Source organism: Symphalangus syndactylus, chromosome 1 (genome assembly GCF_028878055.3).
Source record: "Symphalangus syndactylus isolate Jambi chromosome 1, NHGRI_mSymSyn1-v2.1_pri, whole genome shotgun sequence".
Classification (NCBI taxonomy): domain Eukaryota; kingdom Metazoa; phylum Chordata; class Mammalia; order Primates; family Hylobatidae; genus Symphalangus; species Symphalangus syndactylus.
The window spans coordinates 7,711,301-7,736,898 of NC_072423.2; the positions used below are offsets into that span (position 1 = coordinate 7,711,301).

At 42.9% G+C, this 25,598-nt stretch overlaps 1 protein-coding gene across 5 annotated transcripts in view; it reads right to left on the bottom strand.

The window, feature by feature from the left end:
* The window catches only part of ATP9B (ATPase phospholipid transporting 9B (putative)), a 319,070-nt gene that overhangs the window by 61,948 nt on the left and 231,524 nt on the right, over positions 1-25,598 (bottom strand). For all 5 annotated transcript variants that reach the window (XM_055295727.2, XM_055295708.2, XM_055295691.2 and 2 more), the window contains 2 exons: positions 16,254-16,366; positions 12,807-13,055 (listed from right to left, as the gene is read on the bottom strand). In XM_055295727.2, the coding sequence (XP_055151702.2) occupies positions 12,807-13,055; positions 16,254-16,366 (362 nt within the window). The remainder of the gene's footprint in view (positions 1-12,806; positions 13,056-16,253; positions 16,367-25,598) is intronic.

Sequence of the window (25,598 nt, forward strand, 5' to 3'; positions counted from 1 at the left end):
TCTCCCTGAAGTCACTAGTGTGCCTCTCAACCGTTTATTTGCATATAAAATGCAAATCACCTGAAAGAAGCAAATAGGTTAATAATAAATTAATTAAATCAAAGAGTACTCCTGTGAGCCAAGCTCTGTAGATGCAGAAATCATGGCAATATTTGCTTCAGGACTTCATTTTAGATTTATTTACATGGAGAATCACATACATGCATCACCTCTACAATCAGTTTAATCCCGAGGAAATCGAAACTAAATTCTGGCAATAAATGAAATGGAAATACGGTACAGATATTCTTTAGGCCGGTTTCCTTTAATCTTTTTGTGCTATCAACGTGGGAGAGACACTGAGGACAGTGATTCCAGCCACAAGACTTGTTAAGTGGAGAGGTAGGGAAGGAAACAACAAGGACAGCACAAGCTAGCAAAGCAAGGACCCCAACGGAACTGTTCAGCGTCGCCTCTATTCACTCACATTATTCCCTCCTTATTCACTCACGTTAGCCAGGAGAGGCAGAGGCCCCCTCCCAAAACTGTTAACTGTTCCCTCCTTATTCACTCACGTTAGCCAGGAGAGGCAGGGCCCCCCCACCAAACTGTTAACTGTTCCCTCCTTATTCACTCACGTTAGCCAGGAGAGGCAGGCCCCCCCCCACCCAAACTGTTAACTGTTCCCTCCTTATTCACTCACATTAGCCAGGAGAGGCAGGGCCCCCCCACCAAACTGTTAACTGTTCCCTCCTTATTCACTCACATTAGCCAGGAGAGGCAGGGCCCCCGCCTCAAACTGTTAACTGTTCCCTCCTTATTCACTCACGTTAGCCAGGAGAGGCAGGGCCCCCCCACCAAACTGTTAACTGTTCCCTCCTTATTCACTCACGTTAGCCAGGAGAGGCAGGGCCCCCCCACCAAACTGTTAAACCGTTCCCTCCTTATTCACTTAGCCAGGAGAGGCGGGGGCCCCTCCCAAACTGTTAACTGTTCCCTCTCTATTCACTCACATTTCAAACACTCTACATATACAAGGGCATTTTATTTTCTTATTGAAGCACTTCTTAAAGTCAGCTTACATGTCTTTAACAAGAGACAATATTTAACAGTGCTAAAATGTTTGTTCCTCAACTTTTATTTTTAGTGTCTGACATGGGTCTCCAACTTGCCTGAAAGCAAAGCGGAGAAGCCCTTCCTTGCTTCCTTCCACTGCAGGTCCCAGAACATCCAAGACCCTCCAGTGAAGGCACAACCAGGTGTGAGTGAAATGGGAGGCTGAGATGCTGGCACTCACCAGAATACCACACAGCTGGTCATGATGACCCTGTGCCCAGAAACACACTTTTCTTCCCTAACATTTTTAACATTTTTCCAATTTCACAAGGACACAAGTTAAAGGAAGACCACACCACCTGGACGGTCACCTGGTTCTGCAAAGGAAATACTACTGGGTGACCTACAGTGGGATCTGAAGTCGTGCTATCCTGCAGTGACCCTGTGTCTTCCATACAATTACAAGATAAATACTAAAGGCCAAATGCCACAGAGAAGAAACTGGCTAAACCACTGTTGTAAAATAACCACAAAAAAAGACAAAGCACTTAAACATACCTGAACTTTTATTTGGTAATTATCTGAAAGGTGCATATATAGTGTTTCTTCAAGTTGTCAATAAAATCTGAGCAAGCAGCAGGTTCCATTTTTAAAAGCTTAAATCCATACTTGATTCGGACGTCCTTCATTCCTACCTAAAGTCCTTGTCTTGTCCCAGGTCCCATCCAGGATGTCACATTTAGTTTTCATGTTTACTTTTGGCTGCTACAGTTTCTCGAACCTGCCTAGTTTTTGATGACCTCGACAGTTTTGAGAAGTACTGGTTGGGTATTTTGTAAATATCGCTGTTTGATTTGTCTGATGATTTTCTCATGAGTAGACTGGGGCTGTGGGGCTGGGGAGGAAGACCATGAAGGTGAGGTGTTGTTGACCACACCCTGTGGGGGCTGCGTCTAGCAATGCGGCTTTTCACTGCTGATGCTGACCCTACTCACCTGACTGAGGTCGCCAAGTTACTCTTCCTTTCCCCTTTTCACACCATGCTCTTTGGGGGGAAGTCATCGTGTACAGTCCACACCTAAAGGAGGAGGAATTATGCTCCCCAACCTGCGGGTTCAGTGGCTACATACGCGATCCTTTTGCACAGGAATCCTCCTGCATGGGGGATCTGTCTTTCTCTCCCATTCATTTATTTATTCATGTCAGTTTGGACTCATGCATATTTGTTTCATATTTGGGCTATAATCCAGTACAACTGACTTTGCTGCTTATGCTGTTCCAGCATTCACCACAGGGAGTTTTCCAGTTGGCTTCTATGTCCCTCTGACACACCCCCTGCCATGCAGGCAGCTTTTTCTGTCTGTTTGCTGGCTTTGAGCAATTCCTTACTTTTTGGCAGTACAAGATGCTCCAGGCTCAGTCTCGGTACTTCCTGCCTTAGTTCTAGAATCAGCCATTTCTGCAAGGAGCCCTGTGTGTATTCTACCACACAATGACCACGTTTCCACCACCCCGGAGAGGTACATGCTCTTTTACTGCTCTTTGGCAGTCATCCCACTGTTGCCAGCATAATCCTGGACTTACCAAAGTCTAAGTAAATCAGCACCTTTACCTGTACTCTAAGGACCTTACGGTAATTTACTCCCATTGACATCAATCGCCTCTTGACTTCTGGCTATTATCATCATGTATCTTAATATTTTTTCTATATTAGACCCCACAAATCACTACTTTTATGGTATTTTACAGTCAATATTCATGTCTCTTTTGGTGATGCAGCTGTTCAAATCTTTTGCCAATGTTTAAATTCAGGTGATGTTTTCTCATTACTGAGTTTTGAGAATTCTTTATATATTCAGCATACTAGTCACTTATCAGGTAAGTATTCTGCAAACATTTCCTACAAGTCTGTGGCTTGTCTTCATTTTCTTTTTTCTTATTTTTTTCAAATTCATGTTGAAATCCTAATTTGTCTTTATTTTCTTAATGTCTTTTAAAAAAATAAGTTTTACTCTGAAATTCAATTTCAGAAAATTCAAATTTTTTAGAACTTCTGTTTTAGAAATTCAGTTTTTTTTAGAACTTCTGCTTTTTTGTGTCCTTAGACATCACTGCCGAACTTTTTCTTGCTCAAGAAAGTTCTTATAGTATGTGATTTATTTGTGCCTCAAAATAACTGACCTATAAAACTAGTCAAAAGACATTTTGGGTGATTTTTCTAAATTTCTCTTCTCATCTACTCAGATTGATATGGAGTCAATTTTGAAATTTATATTTCTCCAGAAATCAGTTATTTTACTGTCTTTGAAAACATAAGCATTTGAGCTGTGTTTCATATTCTCTTATAAACATTTAAGCCTATTTGTTTATTATACACTCTTACATATGGATAATTTCATATGTGTGAACTTAGTTTACATTCACTGTTTTGTATTTACTATGTTTTGCCAATAATCTTCCGATTTCATTTAACCTTTCAAATAATCAGCTTTTGAATTATTGCTTACTCAATCATTACTTTTATGTTTTCCTTTACTTTTTCTTCCTCCCACTTTCCTTTGGTATTGTTCTTCTTCTTACTGAGTTGTTAGTTTGATGCCAAGTTAACATATGTTCATTTCTTTCTCTTGATGCACATGGCATCTGGTGAGGGTACCAGGTGCTCTCTGACATGTTGGCTGCGCTGTGGTGGGGCTGCTGTCCTGAGGTCACTGCTACTGCTGACCACATTTGGGAGGTGGATCCCTGCAAGAGCTACTCCCTGTTTCCCACGGAGACCACTTTGATCTCTGCCCTCTTTGCCACAGCTTCTTTGAGGTCATTATTTGCGGTCTTTGGTCGGACTGTATACTAAATGTGTTAGCTGCCAACAGGACAGACATGGGAAGAAGGCTGCTGAGGGGTGGATGGAAATTCTCAGGTGTGGGGCTCAGAATCTGTCTCCACAGCAGCAGGTGACACGTGGCTGTGGCCCTCACATTCAGGCGACGGGTGGAAGGTTGCAGTGGACCTTTTTCCGTTTTCTTTGGATGCTATCAGGAATGGTACAGGCAACGACAGAATGCAATCTCCACCTGTACTACCAGACATTCGTCATTTAGATTTTTCTTTATTCAGTCAGGAGCTCTCTAATAATCGCGTTTCCGATGCCATCACTTGATTTTCTCTTTCAAAGTGATTGTGTCCGTATTTAATAAAAAACTGGCAGGGTAGTTTATCAAGTACCCCTCGTGTGCTTCTATATTAATATGGAATTAACTGCTGCCTGACATTATGATAGGAAGTAATCCCTAAGATATTTTTCTCTGAAATGCAGAAAGACCAGAATGTAAAGGCTTAGTACATTTCAAATGACTAGTTCTCTGATACTGAGCTGTTAGAAATTTCTAATAATGTGATTCTTGACAATTCAAAGGCAAAAAATAACTAAGATGTGAATGCAAAAAAATATATGTAAGTGGGAACCTGAGCTGAATCCCATGCACAGGCTGCTTAGCGACACAGTTAAGTAATCTCTGCCACAGGCAATTTGTTTACACACTTGCACTTCGCCATGCTAAATAACCACTCTGGGAAACGGACCCAAGAGTAGCATAGCCAGGAGTAATATCATACGAGAGAATATAAAATACGGGCCAATTTTTATCATTAATAATTCTCTATAATTCCATTATTCAGAAATTTCTGTGCTACTATTCTTAAAAGCTAGGGAGAAATTTCCTTTACCATATTAGCAATTCACATAGGCAGCTACCCGCTACACTGTAAATATACATTTTCTTACCATGCACTTTATACATCATAATTTAATGACTGAGATTTCATCATTTTTGATTGTGATTATTATAATCATCTTTATATTTTAATGGAATTATTAACATAAGATGCAATTTGATCATCTGAAAAAGCTGCTAATCAATATTCACAGACAGGCTACGTAGTATTTATTCTCTATTGGTCCTGAAGGTCACAGAGTGAAGGCTTTATGTCACTGACAATGATTTGCTCCTCACAAATATATTGACAAAACACCACAATTAGTCTTGCTTCAATAGGCACACACGATAAAATGAATTAAAAAATACAGCACGCCTCATGCATTAGTGCCTACTTCTGTAAACCCAAAAGCAATACTATTAATAACCCACTTGTGCTCTGTCATTAATTCTAGCTGATTCTTGCAAATAAATACTGGAGTCAGGCAATGACAGCTACATTCTGAAATAATATTCAAATAAGGAACTTACCAACATGAGAAAACGCAGCCACAGAGGGGAAAAGAATGAGACTACTAAACAGCTAGTCTAGAGGAATAAGCAGTCATTAAGAATCACAGTCACTCTTTTTGGACCAAAAGAAGCCAGTGGTCTTCAAGGTTCCTTCCACCCCATGCCTTCAGCACTTGAGCTGACACCCTCTGCACTCAGAGGCTCTGCCCACCAAGCTTCTGTCCTTCTCTGAGTGCTCATGCCACTAGTTCCGTGCTGGTGTTCTGCGACTGCACTGGACATATGCCCGAACAGTTAAACAGGGCTGAATTTTAATTCCGTGAGGGAATTTCCAGAGAGCATTTAATGTTTGCTCAGCTAGAGCCTGCTATGCTGAGCCTGTGGAGACCAAGTGATAAGCAAGCAGAACTTTCTACTCTCTTAGAGAAAATGAAATATTGATCACTTATCATAAGAAACAATGACCGGGGCATAAGTAGGTTCCACATTATGAATACAAAATCAGTTATTTACAGTTTGACATCACCATCACATCTTCAAGCATCGTATCACCAAACATACCATACAAGACACATCACACTTCAAGTGTTTAATTGCTTATGACTCACAGGACCTTTAAGGATTTAAAATTAATTCCTCAGAATTCAATTATTTGTATAATACAGATTCATCTATGCACATGTGTAGGTAAGGTGAAAGATTGTTTCTCCTTTAGGAAAAATGAAAATCAAAGACTGCTTATTTCCTGAAGAATAGCAACTGTGTAGCAGCGACTAAAACTAGGGCACTCTACTTACCAAACTGCATCCTTCCTAAAGACCGAGATGACACAGCGCCACAAACAGGGTTTTAAGAGGATGGTGTGGGTGCACAGTGGATGAAACTAGTTAAGTCTCTCAAATGATAATGTTGCTTATTAACCATAGATGTTGTGATAGGTCAGAGCTGAGGTTAAATAGAAAACATCAATCGAACCATTTCCCTAAATAAAGCTCCAGGGTGCAATATTCTAAGCACTTTATTTGATAAAAAATGCTTTTAAAACGGTACTTTGGTGATCGGGAAACACTACTATCATCCGTCAACCTAAATGCAGCAAAGTTCAATAAGCTAAATAATGAACCATTTAGATGATTTTCCTGAGGCTTTAGAGACTTGCAAACACTGCATCAATAGAGCTCTTTAAAAATTATGATGAAGTCTATTTTCATTTTCAGATTTAAAATACGTTTTAGGGATTTTTAAAAGGTTATGTAATGTTCTGCTATTTTTTATCATTGTCCAATTTCCCAAGTAGAAAGACATTTTAGACAAGTAAAAAAATTTAACTGTAAGGTTAGCAATGTCTATAATTTCTCTAAATTCTTAATAATCTTGGAGTCAATGAAATCTCTATTGTGAATTCCCAATTTAAGATTCAAAAAGTGTCATGACTTATATTAAAACTTAAAAATAAAAAATCCCAGATACTTTGAATAAAAAATGTGGAATAAGGTAATATGCTAAATATGTAATACAGTATTTTTAAAACTTCAAATACAATTTTCGTTGGGAAAAATCTCTAGTCTAGGTTTCTCATACTTATGGCAGGAAAATACTTCTTTTTCAATACATAATCACATGGCATTTTTGAGAATTTCCAGAATGCCATAACAGAAAAAACAATGTGTTCAACCCTTTCTTGACAGGAATATGGGGGCTTGCTTCCTCTTACAGAGTGCTCATGACCTGTGTTGGTCTCACAGCCCACACGAGAATGCTAAGAAGACAGCAACTGATAAATCCTACAAGTCTCAACTCATCTTCCTGTTGGTCTAAATGCCCATATTTGCTTACGATTGTGGAACTATGCCTCTTCGCTCAGATTCTCTTTTACTAAATAAATAGATCTGGGACACATACACCCCAATTCCAAAAGTGGCTCTGAGTTTAGCTACAGAGATTTTTATGTATCTATCAGTCAACACAATCTATGAACTGTAACAGGGCTGATGACTAAAGGAAGCTTAACAATCGTGCCCACTGACAGAATGGTGTAGGCAATGGCACGCTGACAGGGAACAGCAAGAGTGGAGCTCGGGTTTCCACATTTCCTCAAAGTTGAAAAACTCTATACGATGATGACATTGTATTCTGGAGCTTTTCTGAAATCTAATACTTCAACTGATCCCAATTTTCACAGACTTTGCCAATTACTTTCTGAAAAGACGGAAGTGACAATGTGATTCACAAGAAGGAACTTAAGTTCTTCATCATAATTTCACATTGTACCAAAAAGGCAAATACCATCTAAACTTTGGGACACGGCCTTGCTAAACTATAAGAAACTAGCTCCTACTTAAACTTCCAATAATACGGTTTTAAGGACCAATATTCCTACAGATGTATTTTACTCCCCTCCTCCCACTTGACCAGTAGCTCCCTGCACCATCTTCCCACACAGCCAAGGTTCGTTCAGCAGGCGACGCTCGTGAGCCCCTGAAAAGAAGGCAGATGTGGCGTAAGGAAGATAAAGCCTGCTACTCAGAACCTGCAATAATACAGAGAGGGATGCCTACCCAGAAGACACACGGGAGTCCCGCGAGCCAATGGGCAGCTGGGGACCCCCGGCCTGGGGTGAGGGCAGCCAAGGGATGTCAGGCTAGGGAAGAGCACAAAAGGAGCAAACGAGCGAGTGCCAGGACGCAGCTCAACACAAGCTTGGCGCAGCCTTGCTGAACAAAATGCTCTGAATAATTATAAAAGTAACGGAGTGACTACAGAAATTTCAAACAGTAATGTAACTGCATTTAGGAAAAAGTAAATGATCCCTTTATGCCAGTCCACAGAAGGCACCACCCAATCCACATGTACCCACCATCACGAATTACTGATGTAGCTGGAAGAGCATTTGGATGGGGCACTGGTCGAACCCAAGCAGGGAAGCCAAGACCAGCACCTTGGCAAAGGCACCTCCGCGAAGGCACGTGAGCATACCGGTCTCAACGCTGTGCATGGGAATCACTGGAGGGAAGGCAGCAGGCACATGGAGTTACTCAGAGAGGTCTCGGGAACAGAAGGCATTACGAGTTTGACAGCAAAAGCCTGCCACGAGGGAAGGCTGCATGGCTGCGTGCAAGGGTGCCCGGCCACACCAGGGACAGAGATTCTCACAAAAGGCTCAATGAAACACAGAAGCTCCGGTGATGGTGACCGCGCGGTGACAGAAAGGAATGTGTACTGGCTGCGACGAAGGGCGGTGCCATCACAATGGCATCACTGACACTTATCTGGAGACAGGAAGGCGACGGAGTATGCAGAAAGACGGAAATCCAACCTGTGATCCGCAGAGTCTGTGGGGAGATGAGTGATCCATGTTCTCAACTTCTCATGTTTAAAAAAACTACTTTCATCGTTTTGGCTACTTTTTCACCATCCTTTAGGTTCTTACATGGCTAATGACGTGTCATAATTGCTAAATTAGTATATTTTGGTTAGAGTAAGTTAGTATCTTGACTAAACAACAAAAAGAAAAATGCCTATGCCACTAAAGCTTTAAATAAGTAAGCTTGTTTTCCTTGAAGTCTAGCTGCAGCTTATACTTTTCAAATACCATAAATCTGCTAGCGCATTTAGGCTTTCTTCTTCCTGAGGTCACCATATCAGTGGATGTTTATATCTGTCCCCGGACAACCTCAGCTGAGCCCATTGAGAGTCACCACCACGAAAAGTGTACAGAAAACTTAAAACATTGGTGGAGGAGGGCCTCACATCCTCACATTCACCCGTTTGTCAAACTTCAGCATTCGTCTCAAGTCCTAAAAGTAAATCAAAAGGAAAGATATATAAAATGCAATGGTTCTCAATTGTGGGGTGTAACCTTTTAGATTTTCAAAATGGAGAAATGTCCAGCCCCAGCCCAGCATATCTTTTCTTTTTTTTTGAGACTGAGTCTTGTTCTGTCGCCCAGGCTGGAGTGCAGTGGCGTGATCTTGGCTCACTGCAACCTCCGCCTCTTGGGTTCAAGCAATTCTCCTGTCTCAGCCTTCCAAGTAGCTGGGATTACAGGAGCCTGCCACCACACCCGCTAATTTTTTGTATTTTTGGTAGAGACGGGGTTTCGCCATGTTGGCCAGGCTGGCCTCAAACTCCCGACCTCAGGTGATCCACTCAGCTCGGCCTCCCAAAGTGCTGGGATGACAGGTATGACCCACTACGCCTGGCCCCAGCCCAGCATTTCTGTAACGGGGGTGCTAGCGTGCATATATAAAAAGATAAGTATTTTAAAAAAGGAAAAAAAAAAAACCCTAGAAGTCTACCTGATGTACAGACAAGTTTAAAAACCACATGCTTCTGTGTACATCTTTCCTTCCCCAGGAAAGTGGTTCCCACATCTGCACACAGACATGAGAAGTACCTTCAGGACACGAGATCTAGTCCCATGATCCTGGAAGTTTGTGCCTCGTCAGGACACGGTCACAGCCAACTCTCAAGGAAAAAAAAATAAATGACATTACTGGTTGTTCCTGAGCCATAAAGTGGTAGAATTCTTCTGCTTCTAGAAGCCTAGACAAGAGACTCCTGCTTTTAGGCAATTTTAAAGCAAAAGTCGCTTGCCACCCTTGGTCAGCTCTGCAGCTAGCATAGCTCCTCCTCAATTATCAACACACATTTATTTATTCTGTTCTGTCTTCTTTAGGCTACAAATCTGTACTAGTTATTACTCATAAGGCAATTTTCCAAACATTCTGAACTCATAGTTGTATATTCTGACTTAATTTTAATCAGCAAAATGGTGATGCCCTTCCCAGCGCTGCAAGCCCCGTGCTGTGCGTGATCAGGCGTACACACACCAGCTCCGCTTCCTCATGGCGGCTACGGTCTGTCCCTATTCTCACCCTTCCACGGCAAGGACTTGAGTCTCTGCTGCAAGATGTATTATCACCAGAGAAAGAGGCTCTCTCACGCCTCTCCACCCTTCCTCCTGCCTCTTCTCCACATGCCTCCCTGTCTGTCTGGCCCACATGCTGATCAGCAACAGTGGGGTTTTAGGCTCATATTTCCACTGTCTGTGGAATTAGAATTGAGCAGCTTTCATATCCATACTTTCAGAAATTGAATCAGTATTCCTAACACTTTCTAAGATTTTAGTTTTTTAACCTATGAATTTGCTTTGTCTTTGTGAAGAATCTTAATTTTCTACTCATTCAATAGTCATGGAACCTACACTCACTTTGCATCTTCTTTTGTTTAAATAGCTTTATGGAGACACTATTCACCCATTTAAAATGTACAATTGAATTGATTTTAGCATATTCACAGAGTTGTGTAACCAACACGATAATCTATTTCAAAACATTTTCATCCCCGTAAGAGGAACCTTCTACCTGCTGGCGCTCACTCCTCAGCCCCTGACCTTCTACCTGCCAGGGTTCACTCCACCACCCCTGACCTTCTACCTGCCGGGGTTCACTCCTCCACCCCTGACCTTCTACCTGCTGGAGATCACTCCAAGACCCCTGACCTTCTACCTGCCGGGGTTCACTCCACCCCTGACCTTCTACCTGCTGGGGATCACTCCTCCACCCCTGACCTTCTACCTGCTGGGGATCACTCCTCAGCCCCTGACCTTCTACCTGCTGGGGATCACTCCTCAGCCCCTGACCTTCTACCTGCCAGAGTTCACTCCACCCCTGACCTTCTACCTGCTGGGGATCACTCCTCAGCCCCTGACCTTCCACCTGCTGGAGATCACTCCAAGACCCCTGACCTTCTACCTGCTGGGGATCACTCCTCAGCCCCTGACCTTCTACCTGCCGGGGTTCACTCCACCCCTGACCTTCTACCTGCTGGGGATCACTCCTCAGCCCCTGACCTTCTACCTGCTGGGGATCACTCCTCAGCCCCTGACCTTCTACCTGCTGGGGTTCACTCCACCCCTGACCTTCTACCTGCTGGGGTTCACTCCACCCCTGACCTTCTACCTGCTGGGGATCACTCCACCACCCCTGACCTTTTACCTACTGGGGATCACTCCTCAGACCCTGGTACCTGCTGCTCTGCTCTCTGTCTCCATGGGTCTGTCTGCTCTGGACGTGTTATGGCAATGGAATCACACAGGCACGCAGGTTGCCTTCTGCACCTGTCGCCTTTCACTGAGCAACAGGTTTCAAAGGTGCTTCGACGCCATCACAGACGTGGCTCCTTCCTGCCATTTGTGACTGGATGATGCTCCATGTTTGCGAACAGAACACATTTTATTTCTTGTTTGATAGCTGATAGACATTTGGGCTGCCTCCACTTCCCGGCTCTAACACTGCTGTGAACGTTAACATACGGGTCCTTCTTCTCATGTCTCTCGGGCGGGGCATATGGTAATTCCATGTTTAATTGTTTCAGGAACGCTCAGACTGTTCTCTAGAGTGGCTGCACCCTGTTCCAATATGACCCACAGTGCACGCAGGTTCCAATTCCTCTGCATCCTCTCAGCCCTTGCTATGGTCTGTCTTTTTGATTCTTGTTATCCTGGTTGGTGTGAAGTTGCGTCTTATCTCTCGGCTGAGATTCTATTCCATTATGGAGGGGGACGATGGCGCTCTTTTGTAATAAACTCGTCAACCAGAACCACCAGACTCCTCTCTTTAAAACATTAGATCCGATTTTTTCTTTTTATTTTCACTGAAAGTACGCCCTGCCCCCACCAATTATTTATGTATATGACACAGTTTTACAAAGTATCGGAAGACACTAGTTTGTTTATAGTGCTTCCGTGGTTGGCTTGATTACTTTACGGAACTACCTCAAGAACCTTGAAAGGACAAAGTGTATATAAAACTGTATATAAAATATACTAAGACATTAATTAAACAAATTTAATAATGAATTTTACCAATCTAAAAATCAAAGAGTGATGTAAAGTTAGAAATAACTAATTTACCATGTTTAAGATCTTACCATTTCTGTAGGTTTTGGAAATTATTTACATTCCGATTTTCTTTTGAAATAAATGCCCTGTATTGAAAATCTGGCAAAATATGTGGAAATTTAATATGGAAACCTGATGATTCAATTTGGACATGGAATCCGTAGCCATAATAACAGCACCAAACTTCAACAATTTTATAAAATGCAGCTTTGACACAAATTAGTTTATGGAATCAGTAAACTTCGCTGGTATTTCTCATGTTGTTCCCTGTGACCAGCCCTGGGTATTCTGGGATGTGCTGAGACGTGACGGCCGCACGTCCACATCTGCTGACCAGCCCTGGGTGTTCTGGTTTGTGCCGACACATGACGGCCGCACGTCTGCATCTGCTGACCAGTCCTGGGTATTCTGGGATGTGCCGAGATGTGGCAGCCGCACATTTGCATGTGCAAGGCCCAGGCTACGTCAGAGGCTACATGCTGGAATGAGTTGGGCAGTTTTCCACATACAGCTAAAACATACATTAAAGCTACGGTAAACTGTTCCTCTATATTCCCCACCCCAGGAAGAATGAATCCTCATGACTCTGGAGTCCAAATGGAACGCACAAGCTCCCACGGTTTTGTGCTTTGACTGACCTCATCGGGGCTGGAAGCCTGGTAGGTGCGATTCTCATCACTGAAGTCTTGGTCAGCCTCTGCGAACTCAGTCTCCCCAGTAACGCCGGCCCGAGACTCATACACAGGGGTCACATTGTGACACAGCACGATGGCTTTCACGGCTTCATGGATTCGACTACTGACACTTTTCCTAACTTTGGGAGCTGAAGACTGGGCTTTCCTTGGTGGAGTTGAACCAGTATTGTTTCCACCAGCTTGAGACTGCATCTTTAGAATATGAAACGTCACATAATTAAAAATAGAGCAAAGAGAACTATCTAGTTAACATGGAATTATTAACATATATGATTTTTACAAGCAAAGTAGCTAGAAATAAGTAGTAGAAATAAGTAGCAAAGTAGCTAGAAATAAGTTGATTCTGATTATCTCCTAGAAAGCACTGATTAATGAGTTATTTTTTAAGCCTAGTACTATGAAGCACTTCAATATATCCAGGTTGTCAAATACACCAAAATATTCACTATACTACTTAAAAATCTGACAATTTATTTTTACTGTGTTCACTTCAACAATGGCACTAATTTGCTATGTCCTTAACTCCTATTTACTCATGACTTCTAAAAGCAGTCAGTTAAAGAACAAAATGAAATGGTATACTCACAACTGCTTTCAGCTTTCTTTAAATAATGTTGTACAAAGCTAAAAGCAGGACAAAATCTTTAAGAATCTTCCCTTAATACCATAAGTTAATCCTGCTTTCAGTAGTCTCTGAGTTTAGACAGTCTAGTTTTGTGGATAATAACAACCAAATACAATTCTAAGTTGCATTCAGAGGAAAAACGACCGCGTGTCATATCTCAGAATCCTGCTCTCTTAAAGCAAGTCCCCATTCAGGGCTTATGTGTGTGCCTGGCTCTCCTCAGGCTCAGCCATGTTTAAGAGATTTCATATGCACCACAGAAGCAGTAACTTTTTATTATTCACCTCCTACGTGGCGGAGGGTGTCAGAGGACACTCCCCACGACCCCAACAGGGCGTCAAACGTTTCTTCAGTTAACTTCGGAGTAACTCATGACAATCCTCCTTAGAAACCAAGGCTCTCACGCTTGGACTGGGTGAACAGATCCAATGAACTGTGAATCTCCTGCCCATCAAATTACAGTGCTGTCTAATGAAGGGTTTAACCTTCTCCTCAGCTGGTGCTGCCTTTCGGTGAGGACCCAGCCCATCTGCGCCTGCTCACGCTGCTGCGCGACAGCAAACTCAGCTGGCTCCCTCCTTCCAAACCACGTGATGTTGATTGATGCTTGTACAATTTAATTTCACACAAATTCCATGAAAGATTACGCCCTCTATCACCAAATGCCTCCAGTGGGGAAATATAATCAGGTTATAAAAGATTTGTGTTGCACGGCAGTGGACCTACTAGACTCCTGTCATCTTAGTAATAAAACAGAATACCAATAGAGAATCAGATCAATTTCACATAAGAAGTACTGTCTGTTCAACTAACAGAAGCTTCCAGCAAAAGTGATTTTAAAAGTCCTCTTAGATGGAAGCACAATAAATATTTACTGTGTTTATATAATGATGCTTCATCTTTTCTGCTTTTAATTTTTTCCTAATAACTTACTTGAAGCTATTAAAATTACATTCATAGATAATTTTTTTTTTAAAAAGCAGATCTCATCTGGTACTATTTCAACACAGAAACAGATCCCTGGGAGAGACTGTATTCCTTCTCCTTTTAAGATTTTTCTTCTATTAATAAATATCCTGGGTTACAAACATTCCATATCTAAATGAATTACATCCAAAATAATAAGGTGTTTGGCTGTGTACATATGTTTGTTTGCTTATGTGTGTGGATAAACATTCCATATGCTAAATATATACACATATGAGACTTCTTCTATTTGACAGCATGCCGACAGTAAAGCTTATGCCAGACTGGTAGCAAGTATACAAGAAAGAGAAGGTTTTCAAAAAACTGAATACAATGCTGACCACGGAATACTACTCTGGAGTTGTCAAGAGTAGAAATGCAGCAATGGGAAAGTGTCATTTAGTCTAGTCTCTGCGAAAATCAAGTTTGAAACAAATCACTGTAAATACAAAAAGTCTCCTAGACTCCACAGCTGACATCGCCAGGTGGCCTCTGCAAATCTGGGCAGCAGTGCCATGCAGCGCTGGGAACTGTCACTCCCCAGGGTGGGCTGTGTACACTTTTGAACCTGATAGGCCTTAGCTCATTATTATGTGGATTACTATATTCAGAATAAATCAACAGGCAGAAGAAGGGCCTCAGAAAGTGTACGTTTGTGGCGCCCACTGCAGCCTTGTCTGCTAGTCTCTTAAATTGATTCTCTCAGATCTCCAGGTTTGATGACACTGAATCAGTGACTTCAAATTATGACAGGCACAAAAAAATGCAAACGAATGACAAGGAAACACTTCTCAGGGCCAGGGATGTGCTCAGTGTGGTGGCTCTGAGGTGCCTACTTGCGGGAATGAGGCTGTTAGGATGACTTGGGGCCATGGACAGACTCTGTACACAACCCACTGCTGCAAAATCTCCGGCAAGTGGTACAACCTCTAGGCTAAATCCGGTTTTAAAAGCAAATACAGGCTGAGTATCCCTGATCCAAAAATCTAAAATTGGAAATGTTCTAAAACTCGAAGCTTTTTGAATGCCATTGATGCTCAAAGGGATGTTCAGATAAGGGATTACAGGTGTTCAACCAGTAAGGATAATGCAAATATTCCAAATCTGAAAAAAATCCAGAATCCAACACATTTCTGGTCCTAAGCATTTTGAATAAGGGATACTCAACCTCTAATTCCTGTTCTCAGAACTTCAGAGAGCTTCGGCCCCAACGAAAGGCAGAGTCCTTATCAATTAGGGGCACATAATAAATATTTACAGATGAAAGAATGTGATATTTGAGCTGCATGTCATAATACAATAATGAAGAACACCTACAGATGAAACATCACCACCCGGGCACTGATGACAGGAAGGTGAGTGACAGATATGAGGTTCCTAACACTATGGTGTCTACTTTTGTCCACCGAAAAGGCAAAAAAAGAATTTACCTTTAAAAATATGAAAACATTTTATTATAGAGAAAAACAGGACTGTTAGAAAACATATTGATGTAGTATCCTACTGAATATTCTTCAAATACAATGTTTACTAAATAATGTTTTACAAATAACTCACTAGTAAAATGTAGTATGAATAAATGACTTAAGCACATTATGCCTTCTACGATTTGACTCATGTACAAACACTCATCAAAGACGATTTCCTGATTCGTATATTCGAAAGGAAGACTGAAGTAGCAGGATGTTAAGACCACCGAGAAGTGTGCTCATCTACAGATGGGAACACACGAGGCTTGGCTGGACTCATGGCGCGGGACGTGTGTGGAAGCAGACCCCGTGCAGGAGGAACCCACTTACCTGTGAGTAGGAGTCCCTGACATGGCTCTGGATCTCGTCCATCGTGTCGGCGCCATAGGACACGGTACCCAGGTGCAGCCGCTTAAATATCATTTCATTCTGGGTGAGGGTTCCTAGGATAAAGGGGACAACAACAAACACATTAACGCAGGAGGCCTGCGGGAAGGCCCAGCTTTCCTACTATGCAGGCAGGCTGCACATCCATGTGCTGAAGCAGCTGGGATGCCCGACTGTATAATACAAAGTAGCGTTAAGATTGTTACTTGCTACTATTTTCATTTTCATTTTAACAGGAAGAACAAGATATTTTCTCCCTAGCATGTCAAGGTACCTTTATAACATTTTTGTGGTTTTTTTTTTTTTTTTTTTTTTGAGACTGGGTCTCACTCTGTTGCCCAGGCTGGAGTGCAGTGGCATTATCACAGCTCACTGCAGCCTCCACCTCCTGGGCTCAAGTGATCCACCTGCCTCAGCTTCCTGAATAGCTGGGACTACAGGCGCATGACAACACACCCAGCTAATTTTTTTGTTTTTTGTAGAGGCAGGGACTCCCTACATTGCCCAGCCTGGTCTCAAGCGATCCTTCTGTCTTGGCCTCCTAAAGCGTTGTGACTATAGACGTGAGCCACTGCACACGCAGCCTCTAACAACGTTTAATAATGGGAAGGGCTCTAGTTATATGAAGAAAGTCCAGTCATTGCCTTTCAGCTCAGATCTGTTATTTGCAACAAATGCAACTTTTGCCTGCTCTGAAAGAGGTGGACATAAAACTAGAAAACTGAGTCACCACCTTTATAATTACAATATAGAACACTGCCTGAGAAAGACATCAATGAGCCCCAAATTAGGGTGTCCATTATTTTAAAAAACCTATTTAAAAAAATTAGGTCTTTTTAGCTGAACAGAAACGGATATTCCAGATGTGTTTAATCCTTAGCATGTATGTGCATCCCTTGGAATGACAGACAGGAGGTCTGTGAAAGAGAGGATGGCTTTTCTTTAGTATTTTCCAAATACTGGGCTATCTGAATGTGCTTCCCTAATGCCTGCTCCTCAGTGGACCAAGGCAGAAGTACCACAGTCCTTACTTAGGAGGACTGCCAGAAAAGTTGGGCCATGTATTAGGTGACAAAGAGATCTCACTTAACCTAAAAATATGCATATTACATATGCGTATGTTTTATTTATTTGGCTTTATAGAAGCAAAGTAGCATAGGGAAGCTCAAATACCCTCTGGATATGTATGTAGTGTGCTGTGATGCGTGGTGCTTTCACCTTGTCCCGGGGGGGAGGGGGGGTGGGGGTGTGTCTCTGCACTTATTTCACAGCACATCCAAGAAGGGTTATCCACAGATACTGATGATGTTCTAAATCTGAGTATGAAGAATGACACAGCCAATTGATTGCAATAAAAGTTGGACTTTTCACATGGTTGCAAAACATCCATAAAAATATTCACTCACGTTTATGTTCTTTGGCACGCATGATACTGGAATATAACCCAAACTATTTTCCTGTCTATGGTACCCTCTAAGTGTGTGAGGATTAGAGCACAAAGTGAATCCCAAGACATCAGTTAGGATCAGAACTCAAGAGGTCAGCCAGCTCAGAGCCTTCCAGCAGGACACAGCACTTACTTTCAAAGACAAGGAAAATAGAGCTTACAATTACCATTTTAGAGATTGTTTTGATAAATGCTCTTAAAAGAGTGAATATAACAAAGTTTTAGAAATTCCAAACAGCAGCTAACTATCTACCTGAGATGCTTGTCAGTTCTATAGATTTTGCCTTCCACAATGTTTTATGTAGCACCTTTAAACTGGCTGTGCTCTGTGTACCTTGAAAAGATGTCTCCAAGTTTCATAAATCTGAGTGGAAACAAAATCATCAAAATTACATGAGAGGCAGTTTACACCTTTTTGTTTTGTCATGGTACCCTTGTTACATAAGTAGAATTAACTTAAAATACTAGGCTATATTAAGTAATGCAGTTAGTAACAATTTGGTCTCCAACTAACACAATCAAGTTCTACAAGTGCTTTACACATTTTTTTGTTTGTTTTTTGAGACGGAGTTGTGCAGTGGCACGATCTCGGCTCACTGCAATCTCTGCCTCCTGGGTTCAAGCAATTCTCCTGCCTCAGCCTCCCCAGTAGCTGGGATTACAGACACGCGCCACCATGCCCAGTTAATTTTTGTATTTTTAGTAGAGCCAGGGTTTCACCATGTTGGCCAGGCTGGTCTGGAACTCCTGACCTCAGGTGATCTGCCCACCTTGGCCTCCCAAAGTGCTGGGATAACAGGTGTGAGCCACCACACCTGGCCTATGAGTGCTTTAAATAGCAAAAATGTGAGATGAAAAATGATAGTTCTATCACTGCCAACAGTTAAAAGATAATGAAACCTTACATTAATTCATATTAGGGTAAGTACCAAGTTTGCCTCTATTATGTGTGCCCAAGTAAGCAGCTCTCTGAAAAATTATTTAACAAATGTACTAAGTTAAAAACATTTTACTTAGCAGATTGAGATAACAAAGTATTTCCTTTAGACTTTTTTTCTCTTAGTGTGAAGCATGATAATTTAGGGTGGGGAATGGTAATGAGGCATAAATCCTATGTAGTTTGTAAACAGGACTATGATTAATGCCACTTTTTTTAATCCAACTTTTTTATTACTAACAATTTCATATGTAAAGTTAAAAGAATATTATAATGAACACCTGTATAGCTCCTACCAAGAGTGAACAATTACTTCTTTAGGATTTTAAATGACTGTGCAAGTATGCAAAGAACCCTAAAGAAAGAAATAGCTTTCATTTTCCATCCAGTCCTCGCTCAGTATGTTTGTTGGGTGGCTGTGACAGGCCCTGGGTGTGCAGTCAGCTGCAAGTGCAGAGCTCCCACTGGGATGCGAGGTGCTGTTGTCCACGGCCCCCCAGCCCGAGGCTCAAGTCTCAGTGTCCTCACAAAGGGGTTTGTGTCCTCACCGTAACCCACATGCAACCCACAGCCCAGCCTCGCCTCTCCCTCAACAGCCTGCACCTCCCTGTCCCTCAGCACCTGCTGAGACATCCACAAGGGGCCTGTCTGGCGCTGCTGGCCTCGCCCTACGGGTATCTTAACTGAGAAGGGAAAGACCTCCCACTCAGCCTCCTCACTGTGCAAGCACTGCAGGGTGGTCCAAGGATGACACGAGGGCACCCAGGTGACATGCCTGACCCAGTCAGTCCTAAATAAACGAGTGCTACTCTTCCACAGCCACCATCACCACCACCATCCTTTCCTCACTTTCTGGATTCAACTACCTCCCAAACGTTCTCAATCCTCTCAACCCCACCTCAGACATGGAGTGCACCCCTCCTGAAGCTCCTTCGCTCTGCCCTCTCACCACGTGTCCTGACTGCAGCCTCTTCCGTGGCTTCCTGAGCTCAGCTCTAACATTCTTTAACCTACCTTCCCAGCAGTGCTATTTCCGAGGACAAACACCTCCCCATTCTAGTGCGTTGCTTTTAGTGACCACCCGTGCCTTGCCACTGCTTACAAATCAAAGCACCCACTCCTTAGATGGAGACAAGGCTCTGCACAGCCTGGCCTACGGCTGCTCCTCATGGTACAGCACAGCGCTCCAGAGAGCTGCCCATCTGCAGCAGGAGCTACAGTTCTCCAAACAGACAGTGACTCCCACATTCCCATGAATATCAAGTTAACTGAGAATTTGTGTATTCATTTGGCAAAAACTCATGGAAATGCATCACTACCCATTGAGCTTGGGAGTAGATAACCCTGGGTCCAAATACTGCTGTAAGCTGCAGACCGCATAACTTCATAGAGTTGATTTAAGCTCTCCAAGCCTCAGTTTATTCACCTGCAAAATACGAGATACACCTTGTATGTTGCATGGATAAAAATGAATAAGACAATGCACAAAGTGCCCCAAACACAAGGAGGGTGAGGACTCCTTTCCTAAAGAACCCCACAGCATAATAGGGAGAGAGGCTGCAAGAGATCATGCTACTGAGAGGCACTAATGCAGGGTCCACGTGGTGCAGTCACAGGAGATGGCAGAGAGGGGGCAGGGACTGCTCCCAGGAGTGATGGCATCTGACCTGTGACTTGAAGAATTAATATGAATTTACTAGTGGTTTCCACAAGAGAAGCACTCCAGGAAGAGGGAGCTGTATGTGGCTCGCACATGGGTCTGGGAGCAAAGACAAATGCCTGTGAATGGAAAAGACACACACAAGAGAAGGGCTGGAGAGGGAGGAGTGGGTGAGGAGCTCTCTAGTTCCCATTAAGAGAGCACAGCGAAGCAGAGAGCCTCCTGTCCACCAAGAGGGCATGCAGAGCCAGGCTCAGGAGTCCCGGCTTCATTCTGGATGGGCCCTGTCCAGGTAACAGAGTTAACTGAGGCATTATTCTAAGGACAGAGTGGTGGGGGTCAAATGTGGGGGAAAGAACTGGTATCAAGGTCTAAGTTAGGGATGATGTGGCAGCAGGCATCAAGATAGAAAGGAAGAGGCAAATGCATGAAATCTTCAGAAGTCTAGAAAAGAGCATCAACTGGACTTGGGAACTGAATGTGGAGGCTCTGGATCCAAGACCTCGAAGAGCAGCTCAGGCTGACTGCCTTGCTCAGGGTGGCTGGCCCTCAACAAAAAACAGGCACTGTACTTTTCATTTCAGCTGGCACATATTCACTGCAAGTGTAGACACACCATTGGTTTCTGCATGTGGACAGTCTACCCTGTGACCTGCTGAACTCAATGGCTCACAGAATTTTTTGTACAGAAAGTAGACAGCTTTGGGAAAGGGTAGAACACACAGATGGTGAGTCTGAAGTGGCTATGGGACAGCCACTCTGCCTCCTGTGAAGGAGGAACATCTTTCCTCATACTGATGTTCTGTTCCCATATCCTCTTTGGTGCAACGCCAACTTCTAGGTTCTGTATCCATTGAAAAATTCCCCGGCTGGGCGTGGTGGCTCACGCTTGTAATCCCAGCACTTTGGGAGGCCGAGGTGGGCGGATCACGAGGTCAGGAGATCGAGACCACAGTGAAACCCTGTCTCTACTAAAAATACAAAAAAATTAGCCAGGTGTGGTGGCGGATGCCTGTAGTCCCAGGTACTCAGGAGGCTGAGGCAGGAGAATGGCGTGAACCCGGGAGGCGGAGCTTGCAGTGAGCCGAGATTGTGCCACTGCACTCCAGCCTGGGTGACAGAGCGAGACTCCATCTCAAAAAAAAAAAAAAAAAGAAAAAGAAAAATCCCCCAATACCACACAGTCTTGATGACCGCAGCTTATTTAAGTCTTGAAATCTGGTAGTGAGTCCTTCAACTTTCTTCGTCAAAATCACTTCAGCTATCCTGCTCCTTTGCCTTAAAAATAAATTTGGAAATGATCTTACCTACAAAACAAATTTTGTTAGAAACTGAATTAAACCTGAATATCAAAAAGAGAAGTGACATTTTTAGTGTGTGGAGACTTTAGGTCCATAAGCAAAATCACTCTCTGTTTATTTCGGTCTATTTTGGTTTCTTTCATGAGTGTTACGTAGTTTTCAGCCCACAAGTCCCACACATTTTATATTAGATTCACAGCTAAGTACCGTGCTTTTTTCAAGGAATTATAAACGGCACTGTACTCTTCATTTCAGCTGGCACATATTCACTGCAAGTGTAGACACACCATTGGTTTCTGCATGTGGACAGTCTACCCTGTGACCCTGCTGAACTCAATGGCTCACAGAATTTTTTGTACATTCCTTGGATTTTCTAGGTAGATAATTATGCCATCTGCAGAGAGGGACAATTTTCTTTCTTTAATTTTAACTCAATTTCTTCCTTTCTGATATCCATGCCTTGCATTGCCCTTTCTTACCGTACTGCACTGTCTAGAGTGCTGGCACTGTTGGACAAGCACCCTCGCTTCCTTCCTGACCTACGGAAAGCGTGAGTCTCCATCACACGGAGTGAGGCCTCAGTCTCAGCTCTTTAAGATTCTCTTCAGCAACCCGAGGATGTTCCCCTCTAATCCTTGTTTTCTGAGTTTTCTTCCTAAAGCATGAACGAGGGCTACATTTGTCAGATGCTTTTCTGCATCCCTTCCTGCTCTTTACACCCAGGCCTGTTCTGTTAAGGTCATTGCGGTGTTTCCTTCCTAATTACAGATCAGGCTAGCATTAAGATACAATTATTACATGACATTGTAAAGTCTTATCAAGGTGAAACATGAAATGCTAAGTCCCTGAGTAGCTGTTTTATCTCCTTAAACTAAACATAATATAATGTATTTTAAAGTGCAACAAACTTCTCTATTAAGAAGAGAATTTTTGATCTGTAAAGTACAAACCCCTACATCTAAATACAGTAAAATTAAGCTACAGTTCAAGCTATGGTCCTAATGGACACCCACATAGATAGTCATGGAATTCCACATCCCATTTGTCTCACTAAAAAGTGATTACCATATTACCAAAAATACTCACAATATATAAAATGTGTATTTAATATTTGCTGAGTGCCTCATAACACGCGATGAGAACGGCGGGCCGCGTCTTGCTAGTCCCTGTGGTGTCTGGGTCGTCTCTGTCTTCTCTCTGGGTCATCTCTGTCTTCTCTCTGGGTCGTCTCTCTCTGTCTTCTCTCTGGGTCGTCTCTGTCTTCTCTCTGGGTCGTCTCTGTCTTCTCTCTGGGTCGTCTCTGTCTTCTCTCTGGGTCGTCTCTGTCTTCTCTCTGGGTCATCTCTGTCTTCTCTCTGGGTCATCTCTGTCTTCTCTCTGGGTCATCTCTGTCTCCTCGCTGGGTCATCTCTGTCTTCTTTCTGGGTCATCTCTGTCTTCTCTCTGGGTCATCTCTGTCTTCTCTCTGGGTCTTTAGCTGCTGAGCGTGCATCTCCCCTATTGCAGTGGAATCTCCAGGAAGGCAGTGTCTGTATTATCCCAACTCTATCCCCAGAACCTGACTGCTAAATAGCAGCCAAAAAAGTTGCTGATTTAAATTTTTTAAAAAGAATGATGATAACGAGCCTAAGTTATGAAACAAGGATGGTGGAAGGTATATAGGAGACTGCTGTAAACAGAAATCAAACACTTGCACTACTGTTTCTGTCCTGGATGAAAATATTTTCTGTGTGGAATCCAAAGTTGCAAATATTATATAAAAAATCCGGAAGATACCTTCTATATTTAGTTCTTTCCTGTCCTTAAAAATAATTGAGATTTATTTGAAAAATCTGTTTTTAACCTTGTTATTGATGTTGCAAAGTGCAGCTAGCATAGGATTCTCAACACAGGTTTGGGAACATGCAGATAAATTTAAAGCCACACAGGATCTTCAGGAAAAAACCACACAATATATAGTAATTGACTTTTGAAACTGTGCTATTAAGTTATTAATACCTGTCTCACTCCTTCTGGGCTGCTATAACATGGTGGCTCACACCTGTCATTCCAGCACTTTGGGAGGCCAAGATAGGAGGATGGCTTGGGCCCAGGAGTTCAAGACCAGCCTGAGCAACACAGTGAGACTCGATCTTATCAAAAATACAAAAATCAGCTGGGCATGGCGGCACACACCTGTAGTCCCAGCTACTAGGGAGGCTGAGGCAGGAAGATCGACTGAGCTCAGGAGTTTGAGGCTGCAGTGAGCTGTGATCACGACACTGCACTCCAGCCTGAGTCACAGAGCAAGACCCTGTCTCAAACCAGCCCAGGTGACAAAGCGAGACCCTGTCTCAAAAGATAAAAATAAAAATAAAAAAATACCATAAACCAAGTGGTTTATAAACAACATTTACTTCTCATAGCCCTGTCAGCTGGGAAATGCAAGATGAGGCACCAGGAGACTTGGTGTCTGATGAGGGCCCTCATCATGGCGGAGCCTTCCTGCAGCATCCTCAGGGGCTAGGAGAGGGAACCTGCCTCCCTAGGACCTTGCTTATAAGGGAACCACTCCCATTCATGGGGGCTCTGCCCCATGACCCAGTCCCCTCTCTTAATCAGTACCATGCCATCTTCTGGGACTCAGTTTCAACACAGGGATTTTAGAGAGAGATGAACATTCAGACCACACGATACCTGAGTGCAATGTATCGGCTGTCAGTAACAACAGGGAATATCACTGCATTATGAATAAAGCTATTCTAATGACACATACAAAAATTTAAAAAGAAAATGGGAGGAGAGGCTTGGCATACGTGGAATTTGCCATGTGCGAAAATTCTTTAAACATCATGTACATTCTGCCCTCAGACATGACATAATACCCCCTTTCACTTATACAGTGGGCCAAAAGGCAATGAGAAAAATTGTAGACAGTAAAAGATTCAAGTTTTCTGGATATGAAACTTTATAATAGGTTTTAAATAACACAGTTTTCTTAGAGGAAATCAACGAGTAAGATGGTTATAAACATAATTATGTGCCAATTTCACTTTGCTAGACCAATGCATTTCTGATGCTTTAGCAGGGCAGTTGATTTGAACAGTGAAATGTTGACTTTGGGTGTCTAATGGTCAAAATTTCCACTTTCCTGGTAATAATACCATTTCAACATGTGCAATACACACTAGAAACCCCTCATGGTATGTGGGGCATCAATCTTGCTGTGTGTGCGTGTCTGTGTGTACGTGTGTGCTTGCACGCACGGATGCACGCACACATGCCTATAGCTGGAATAAAACCAAAACACACAGAAAATGTCATTTCTGTATGTTAAATTTGAAAGATATGAAATGCAAGGAACTTAACTCCAGGAACGTATGTTCTTTTCACCCCTTCTACATTTTAAAAAGAAAATGTTAAATTACCTCAAGAAGACAGTCTCCTGAAAGCCCTGTGGCCATCGCTCCTTTTTGGCAACATGGACCTAGGGCAGCTCCTTCATCTGAGCCCCCACACTACTCCTCCTCATGGTGCTGCTGAAACTAATCTGAGCCATATCATTTCAACCATGGGCATGTGAGTATCATTTGTGAAAGACAGGCACTTTAAACAGAACTGAAATATTATCACACCAGAAAGCCACAATAACTCCTCCATGTCAAACAGAAGTCAGGGTTCTAACTTCCAGGTGTCTCGTGTGTCATAGTTTTTTACACTGCTTGTCTGAATTATGGATCCAGGAAAGGTCTCTTGAGCCTCTTTCACTCTACAGCTTTCTCCTCCATCTCTTTCTTCCTTGAAATTGATTTGTTAAAGAACCTGCACTGACGGTTTCAGTTTGCACTTGGCCACTGGCCATTTCTCCTGTGCCTGTGGGCCCTGTGTTTCCTGTGAGCCACGGCTGGGCAAGGCTGGCGAGGCGAGGTTCCGTGGAGACTGCTGCAGCGTGGGGAGTGTCCTT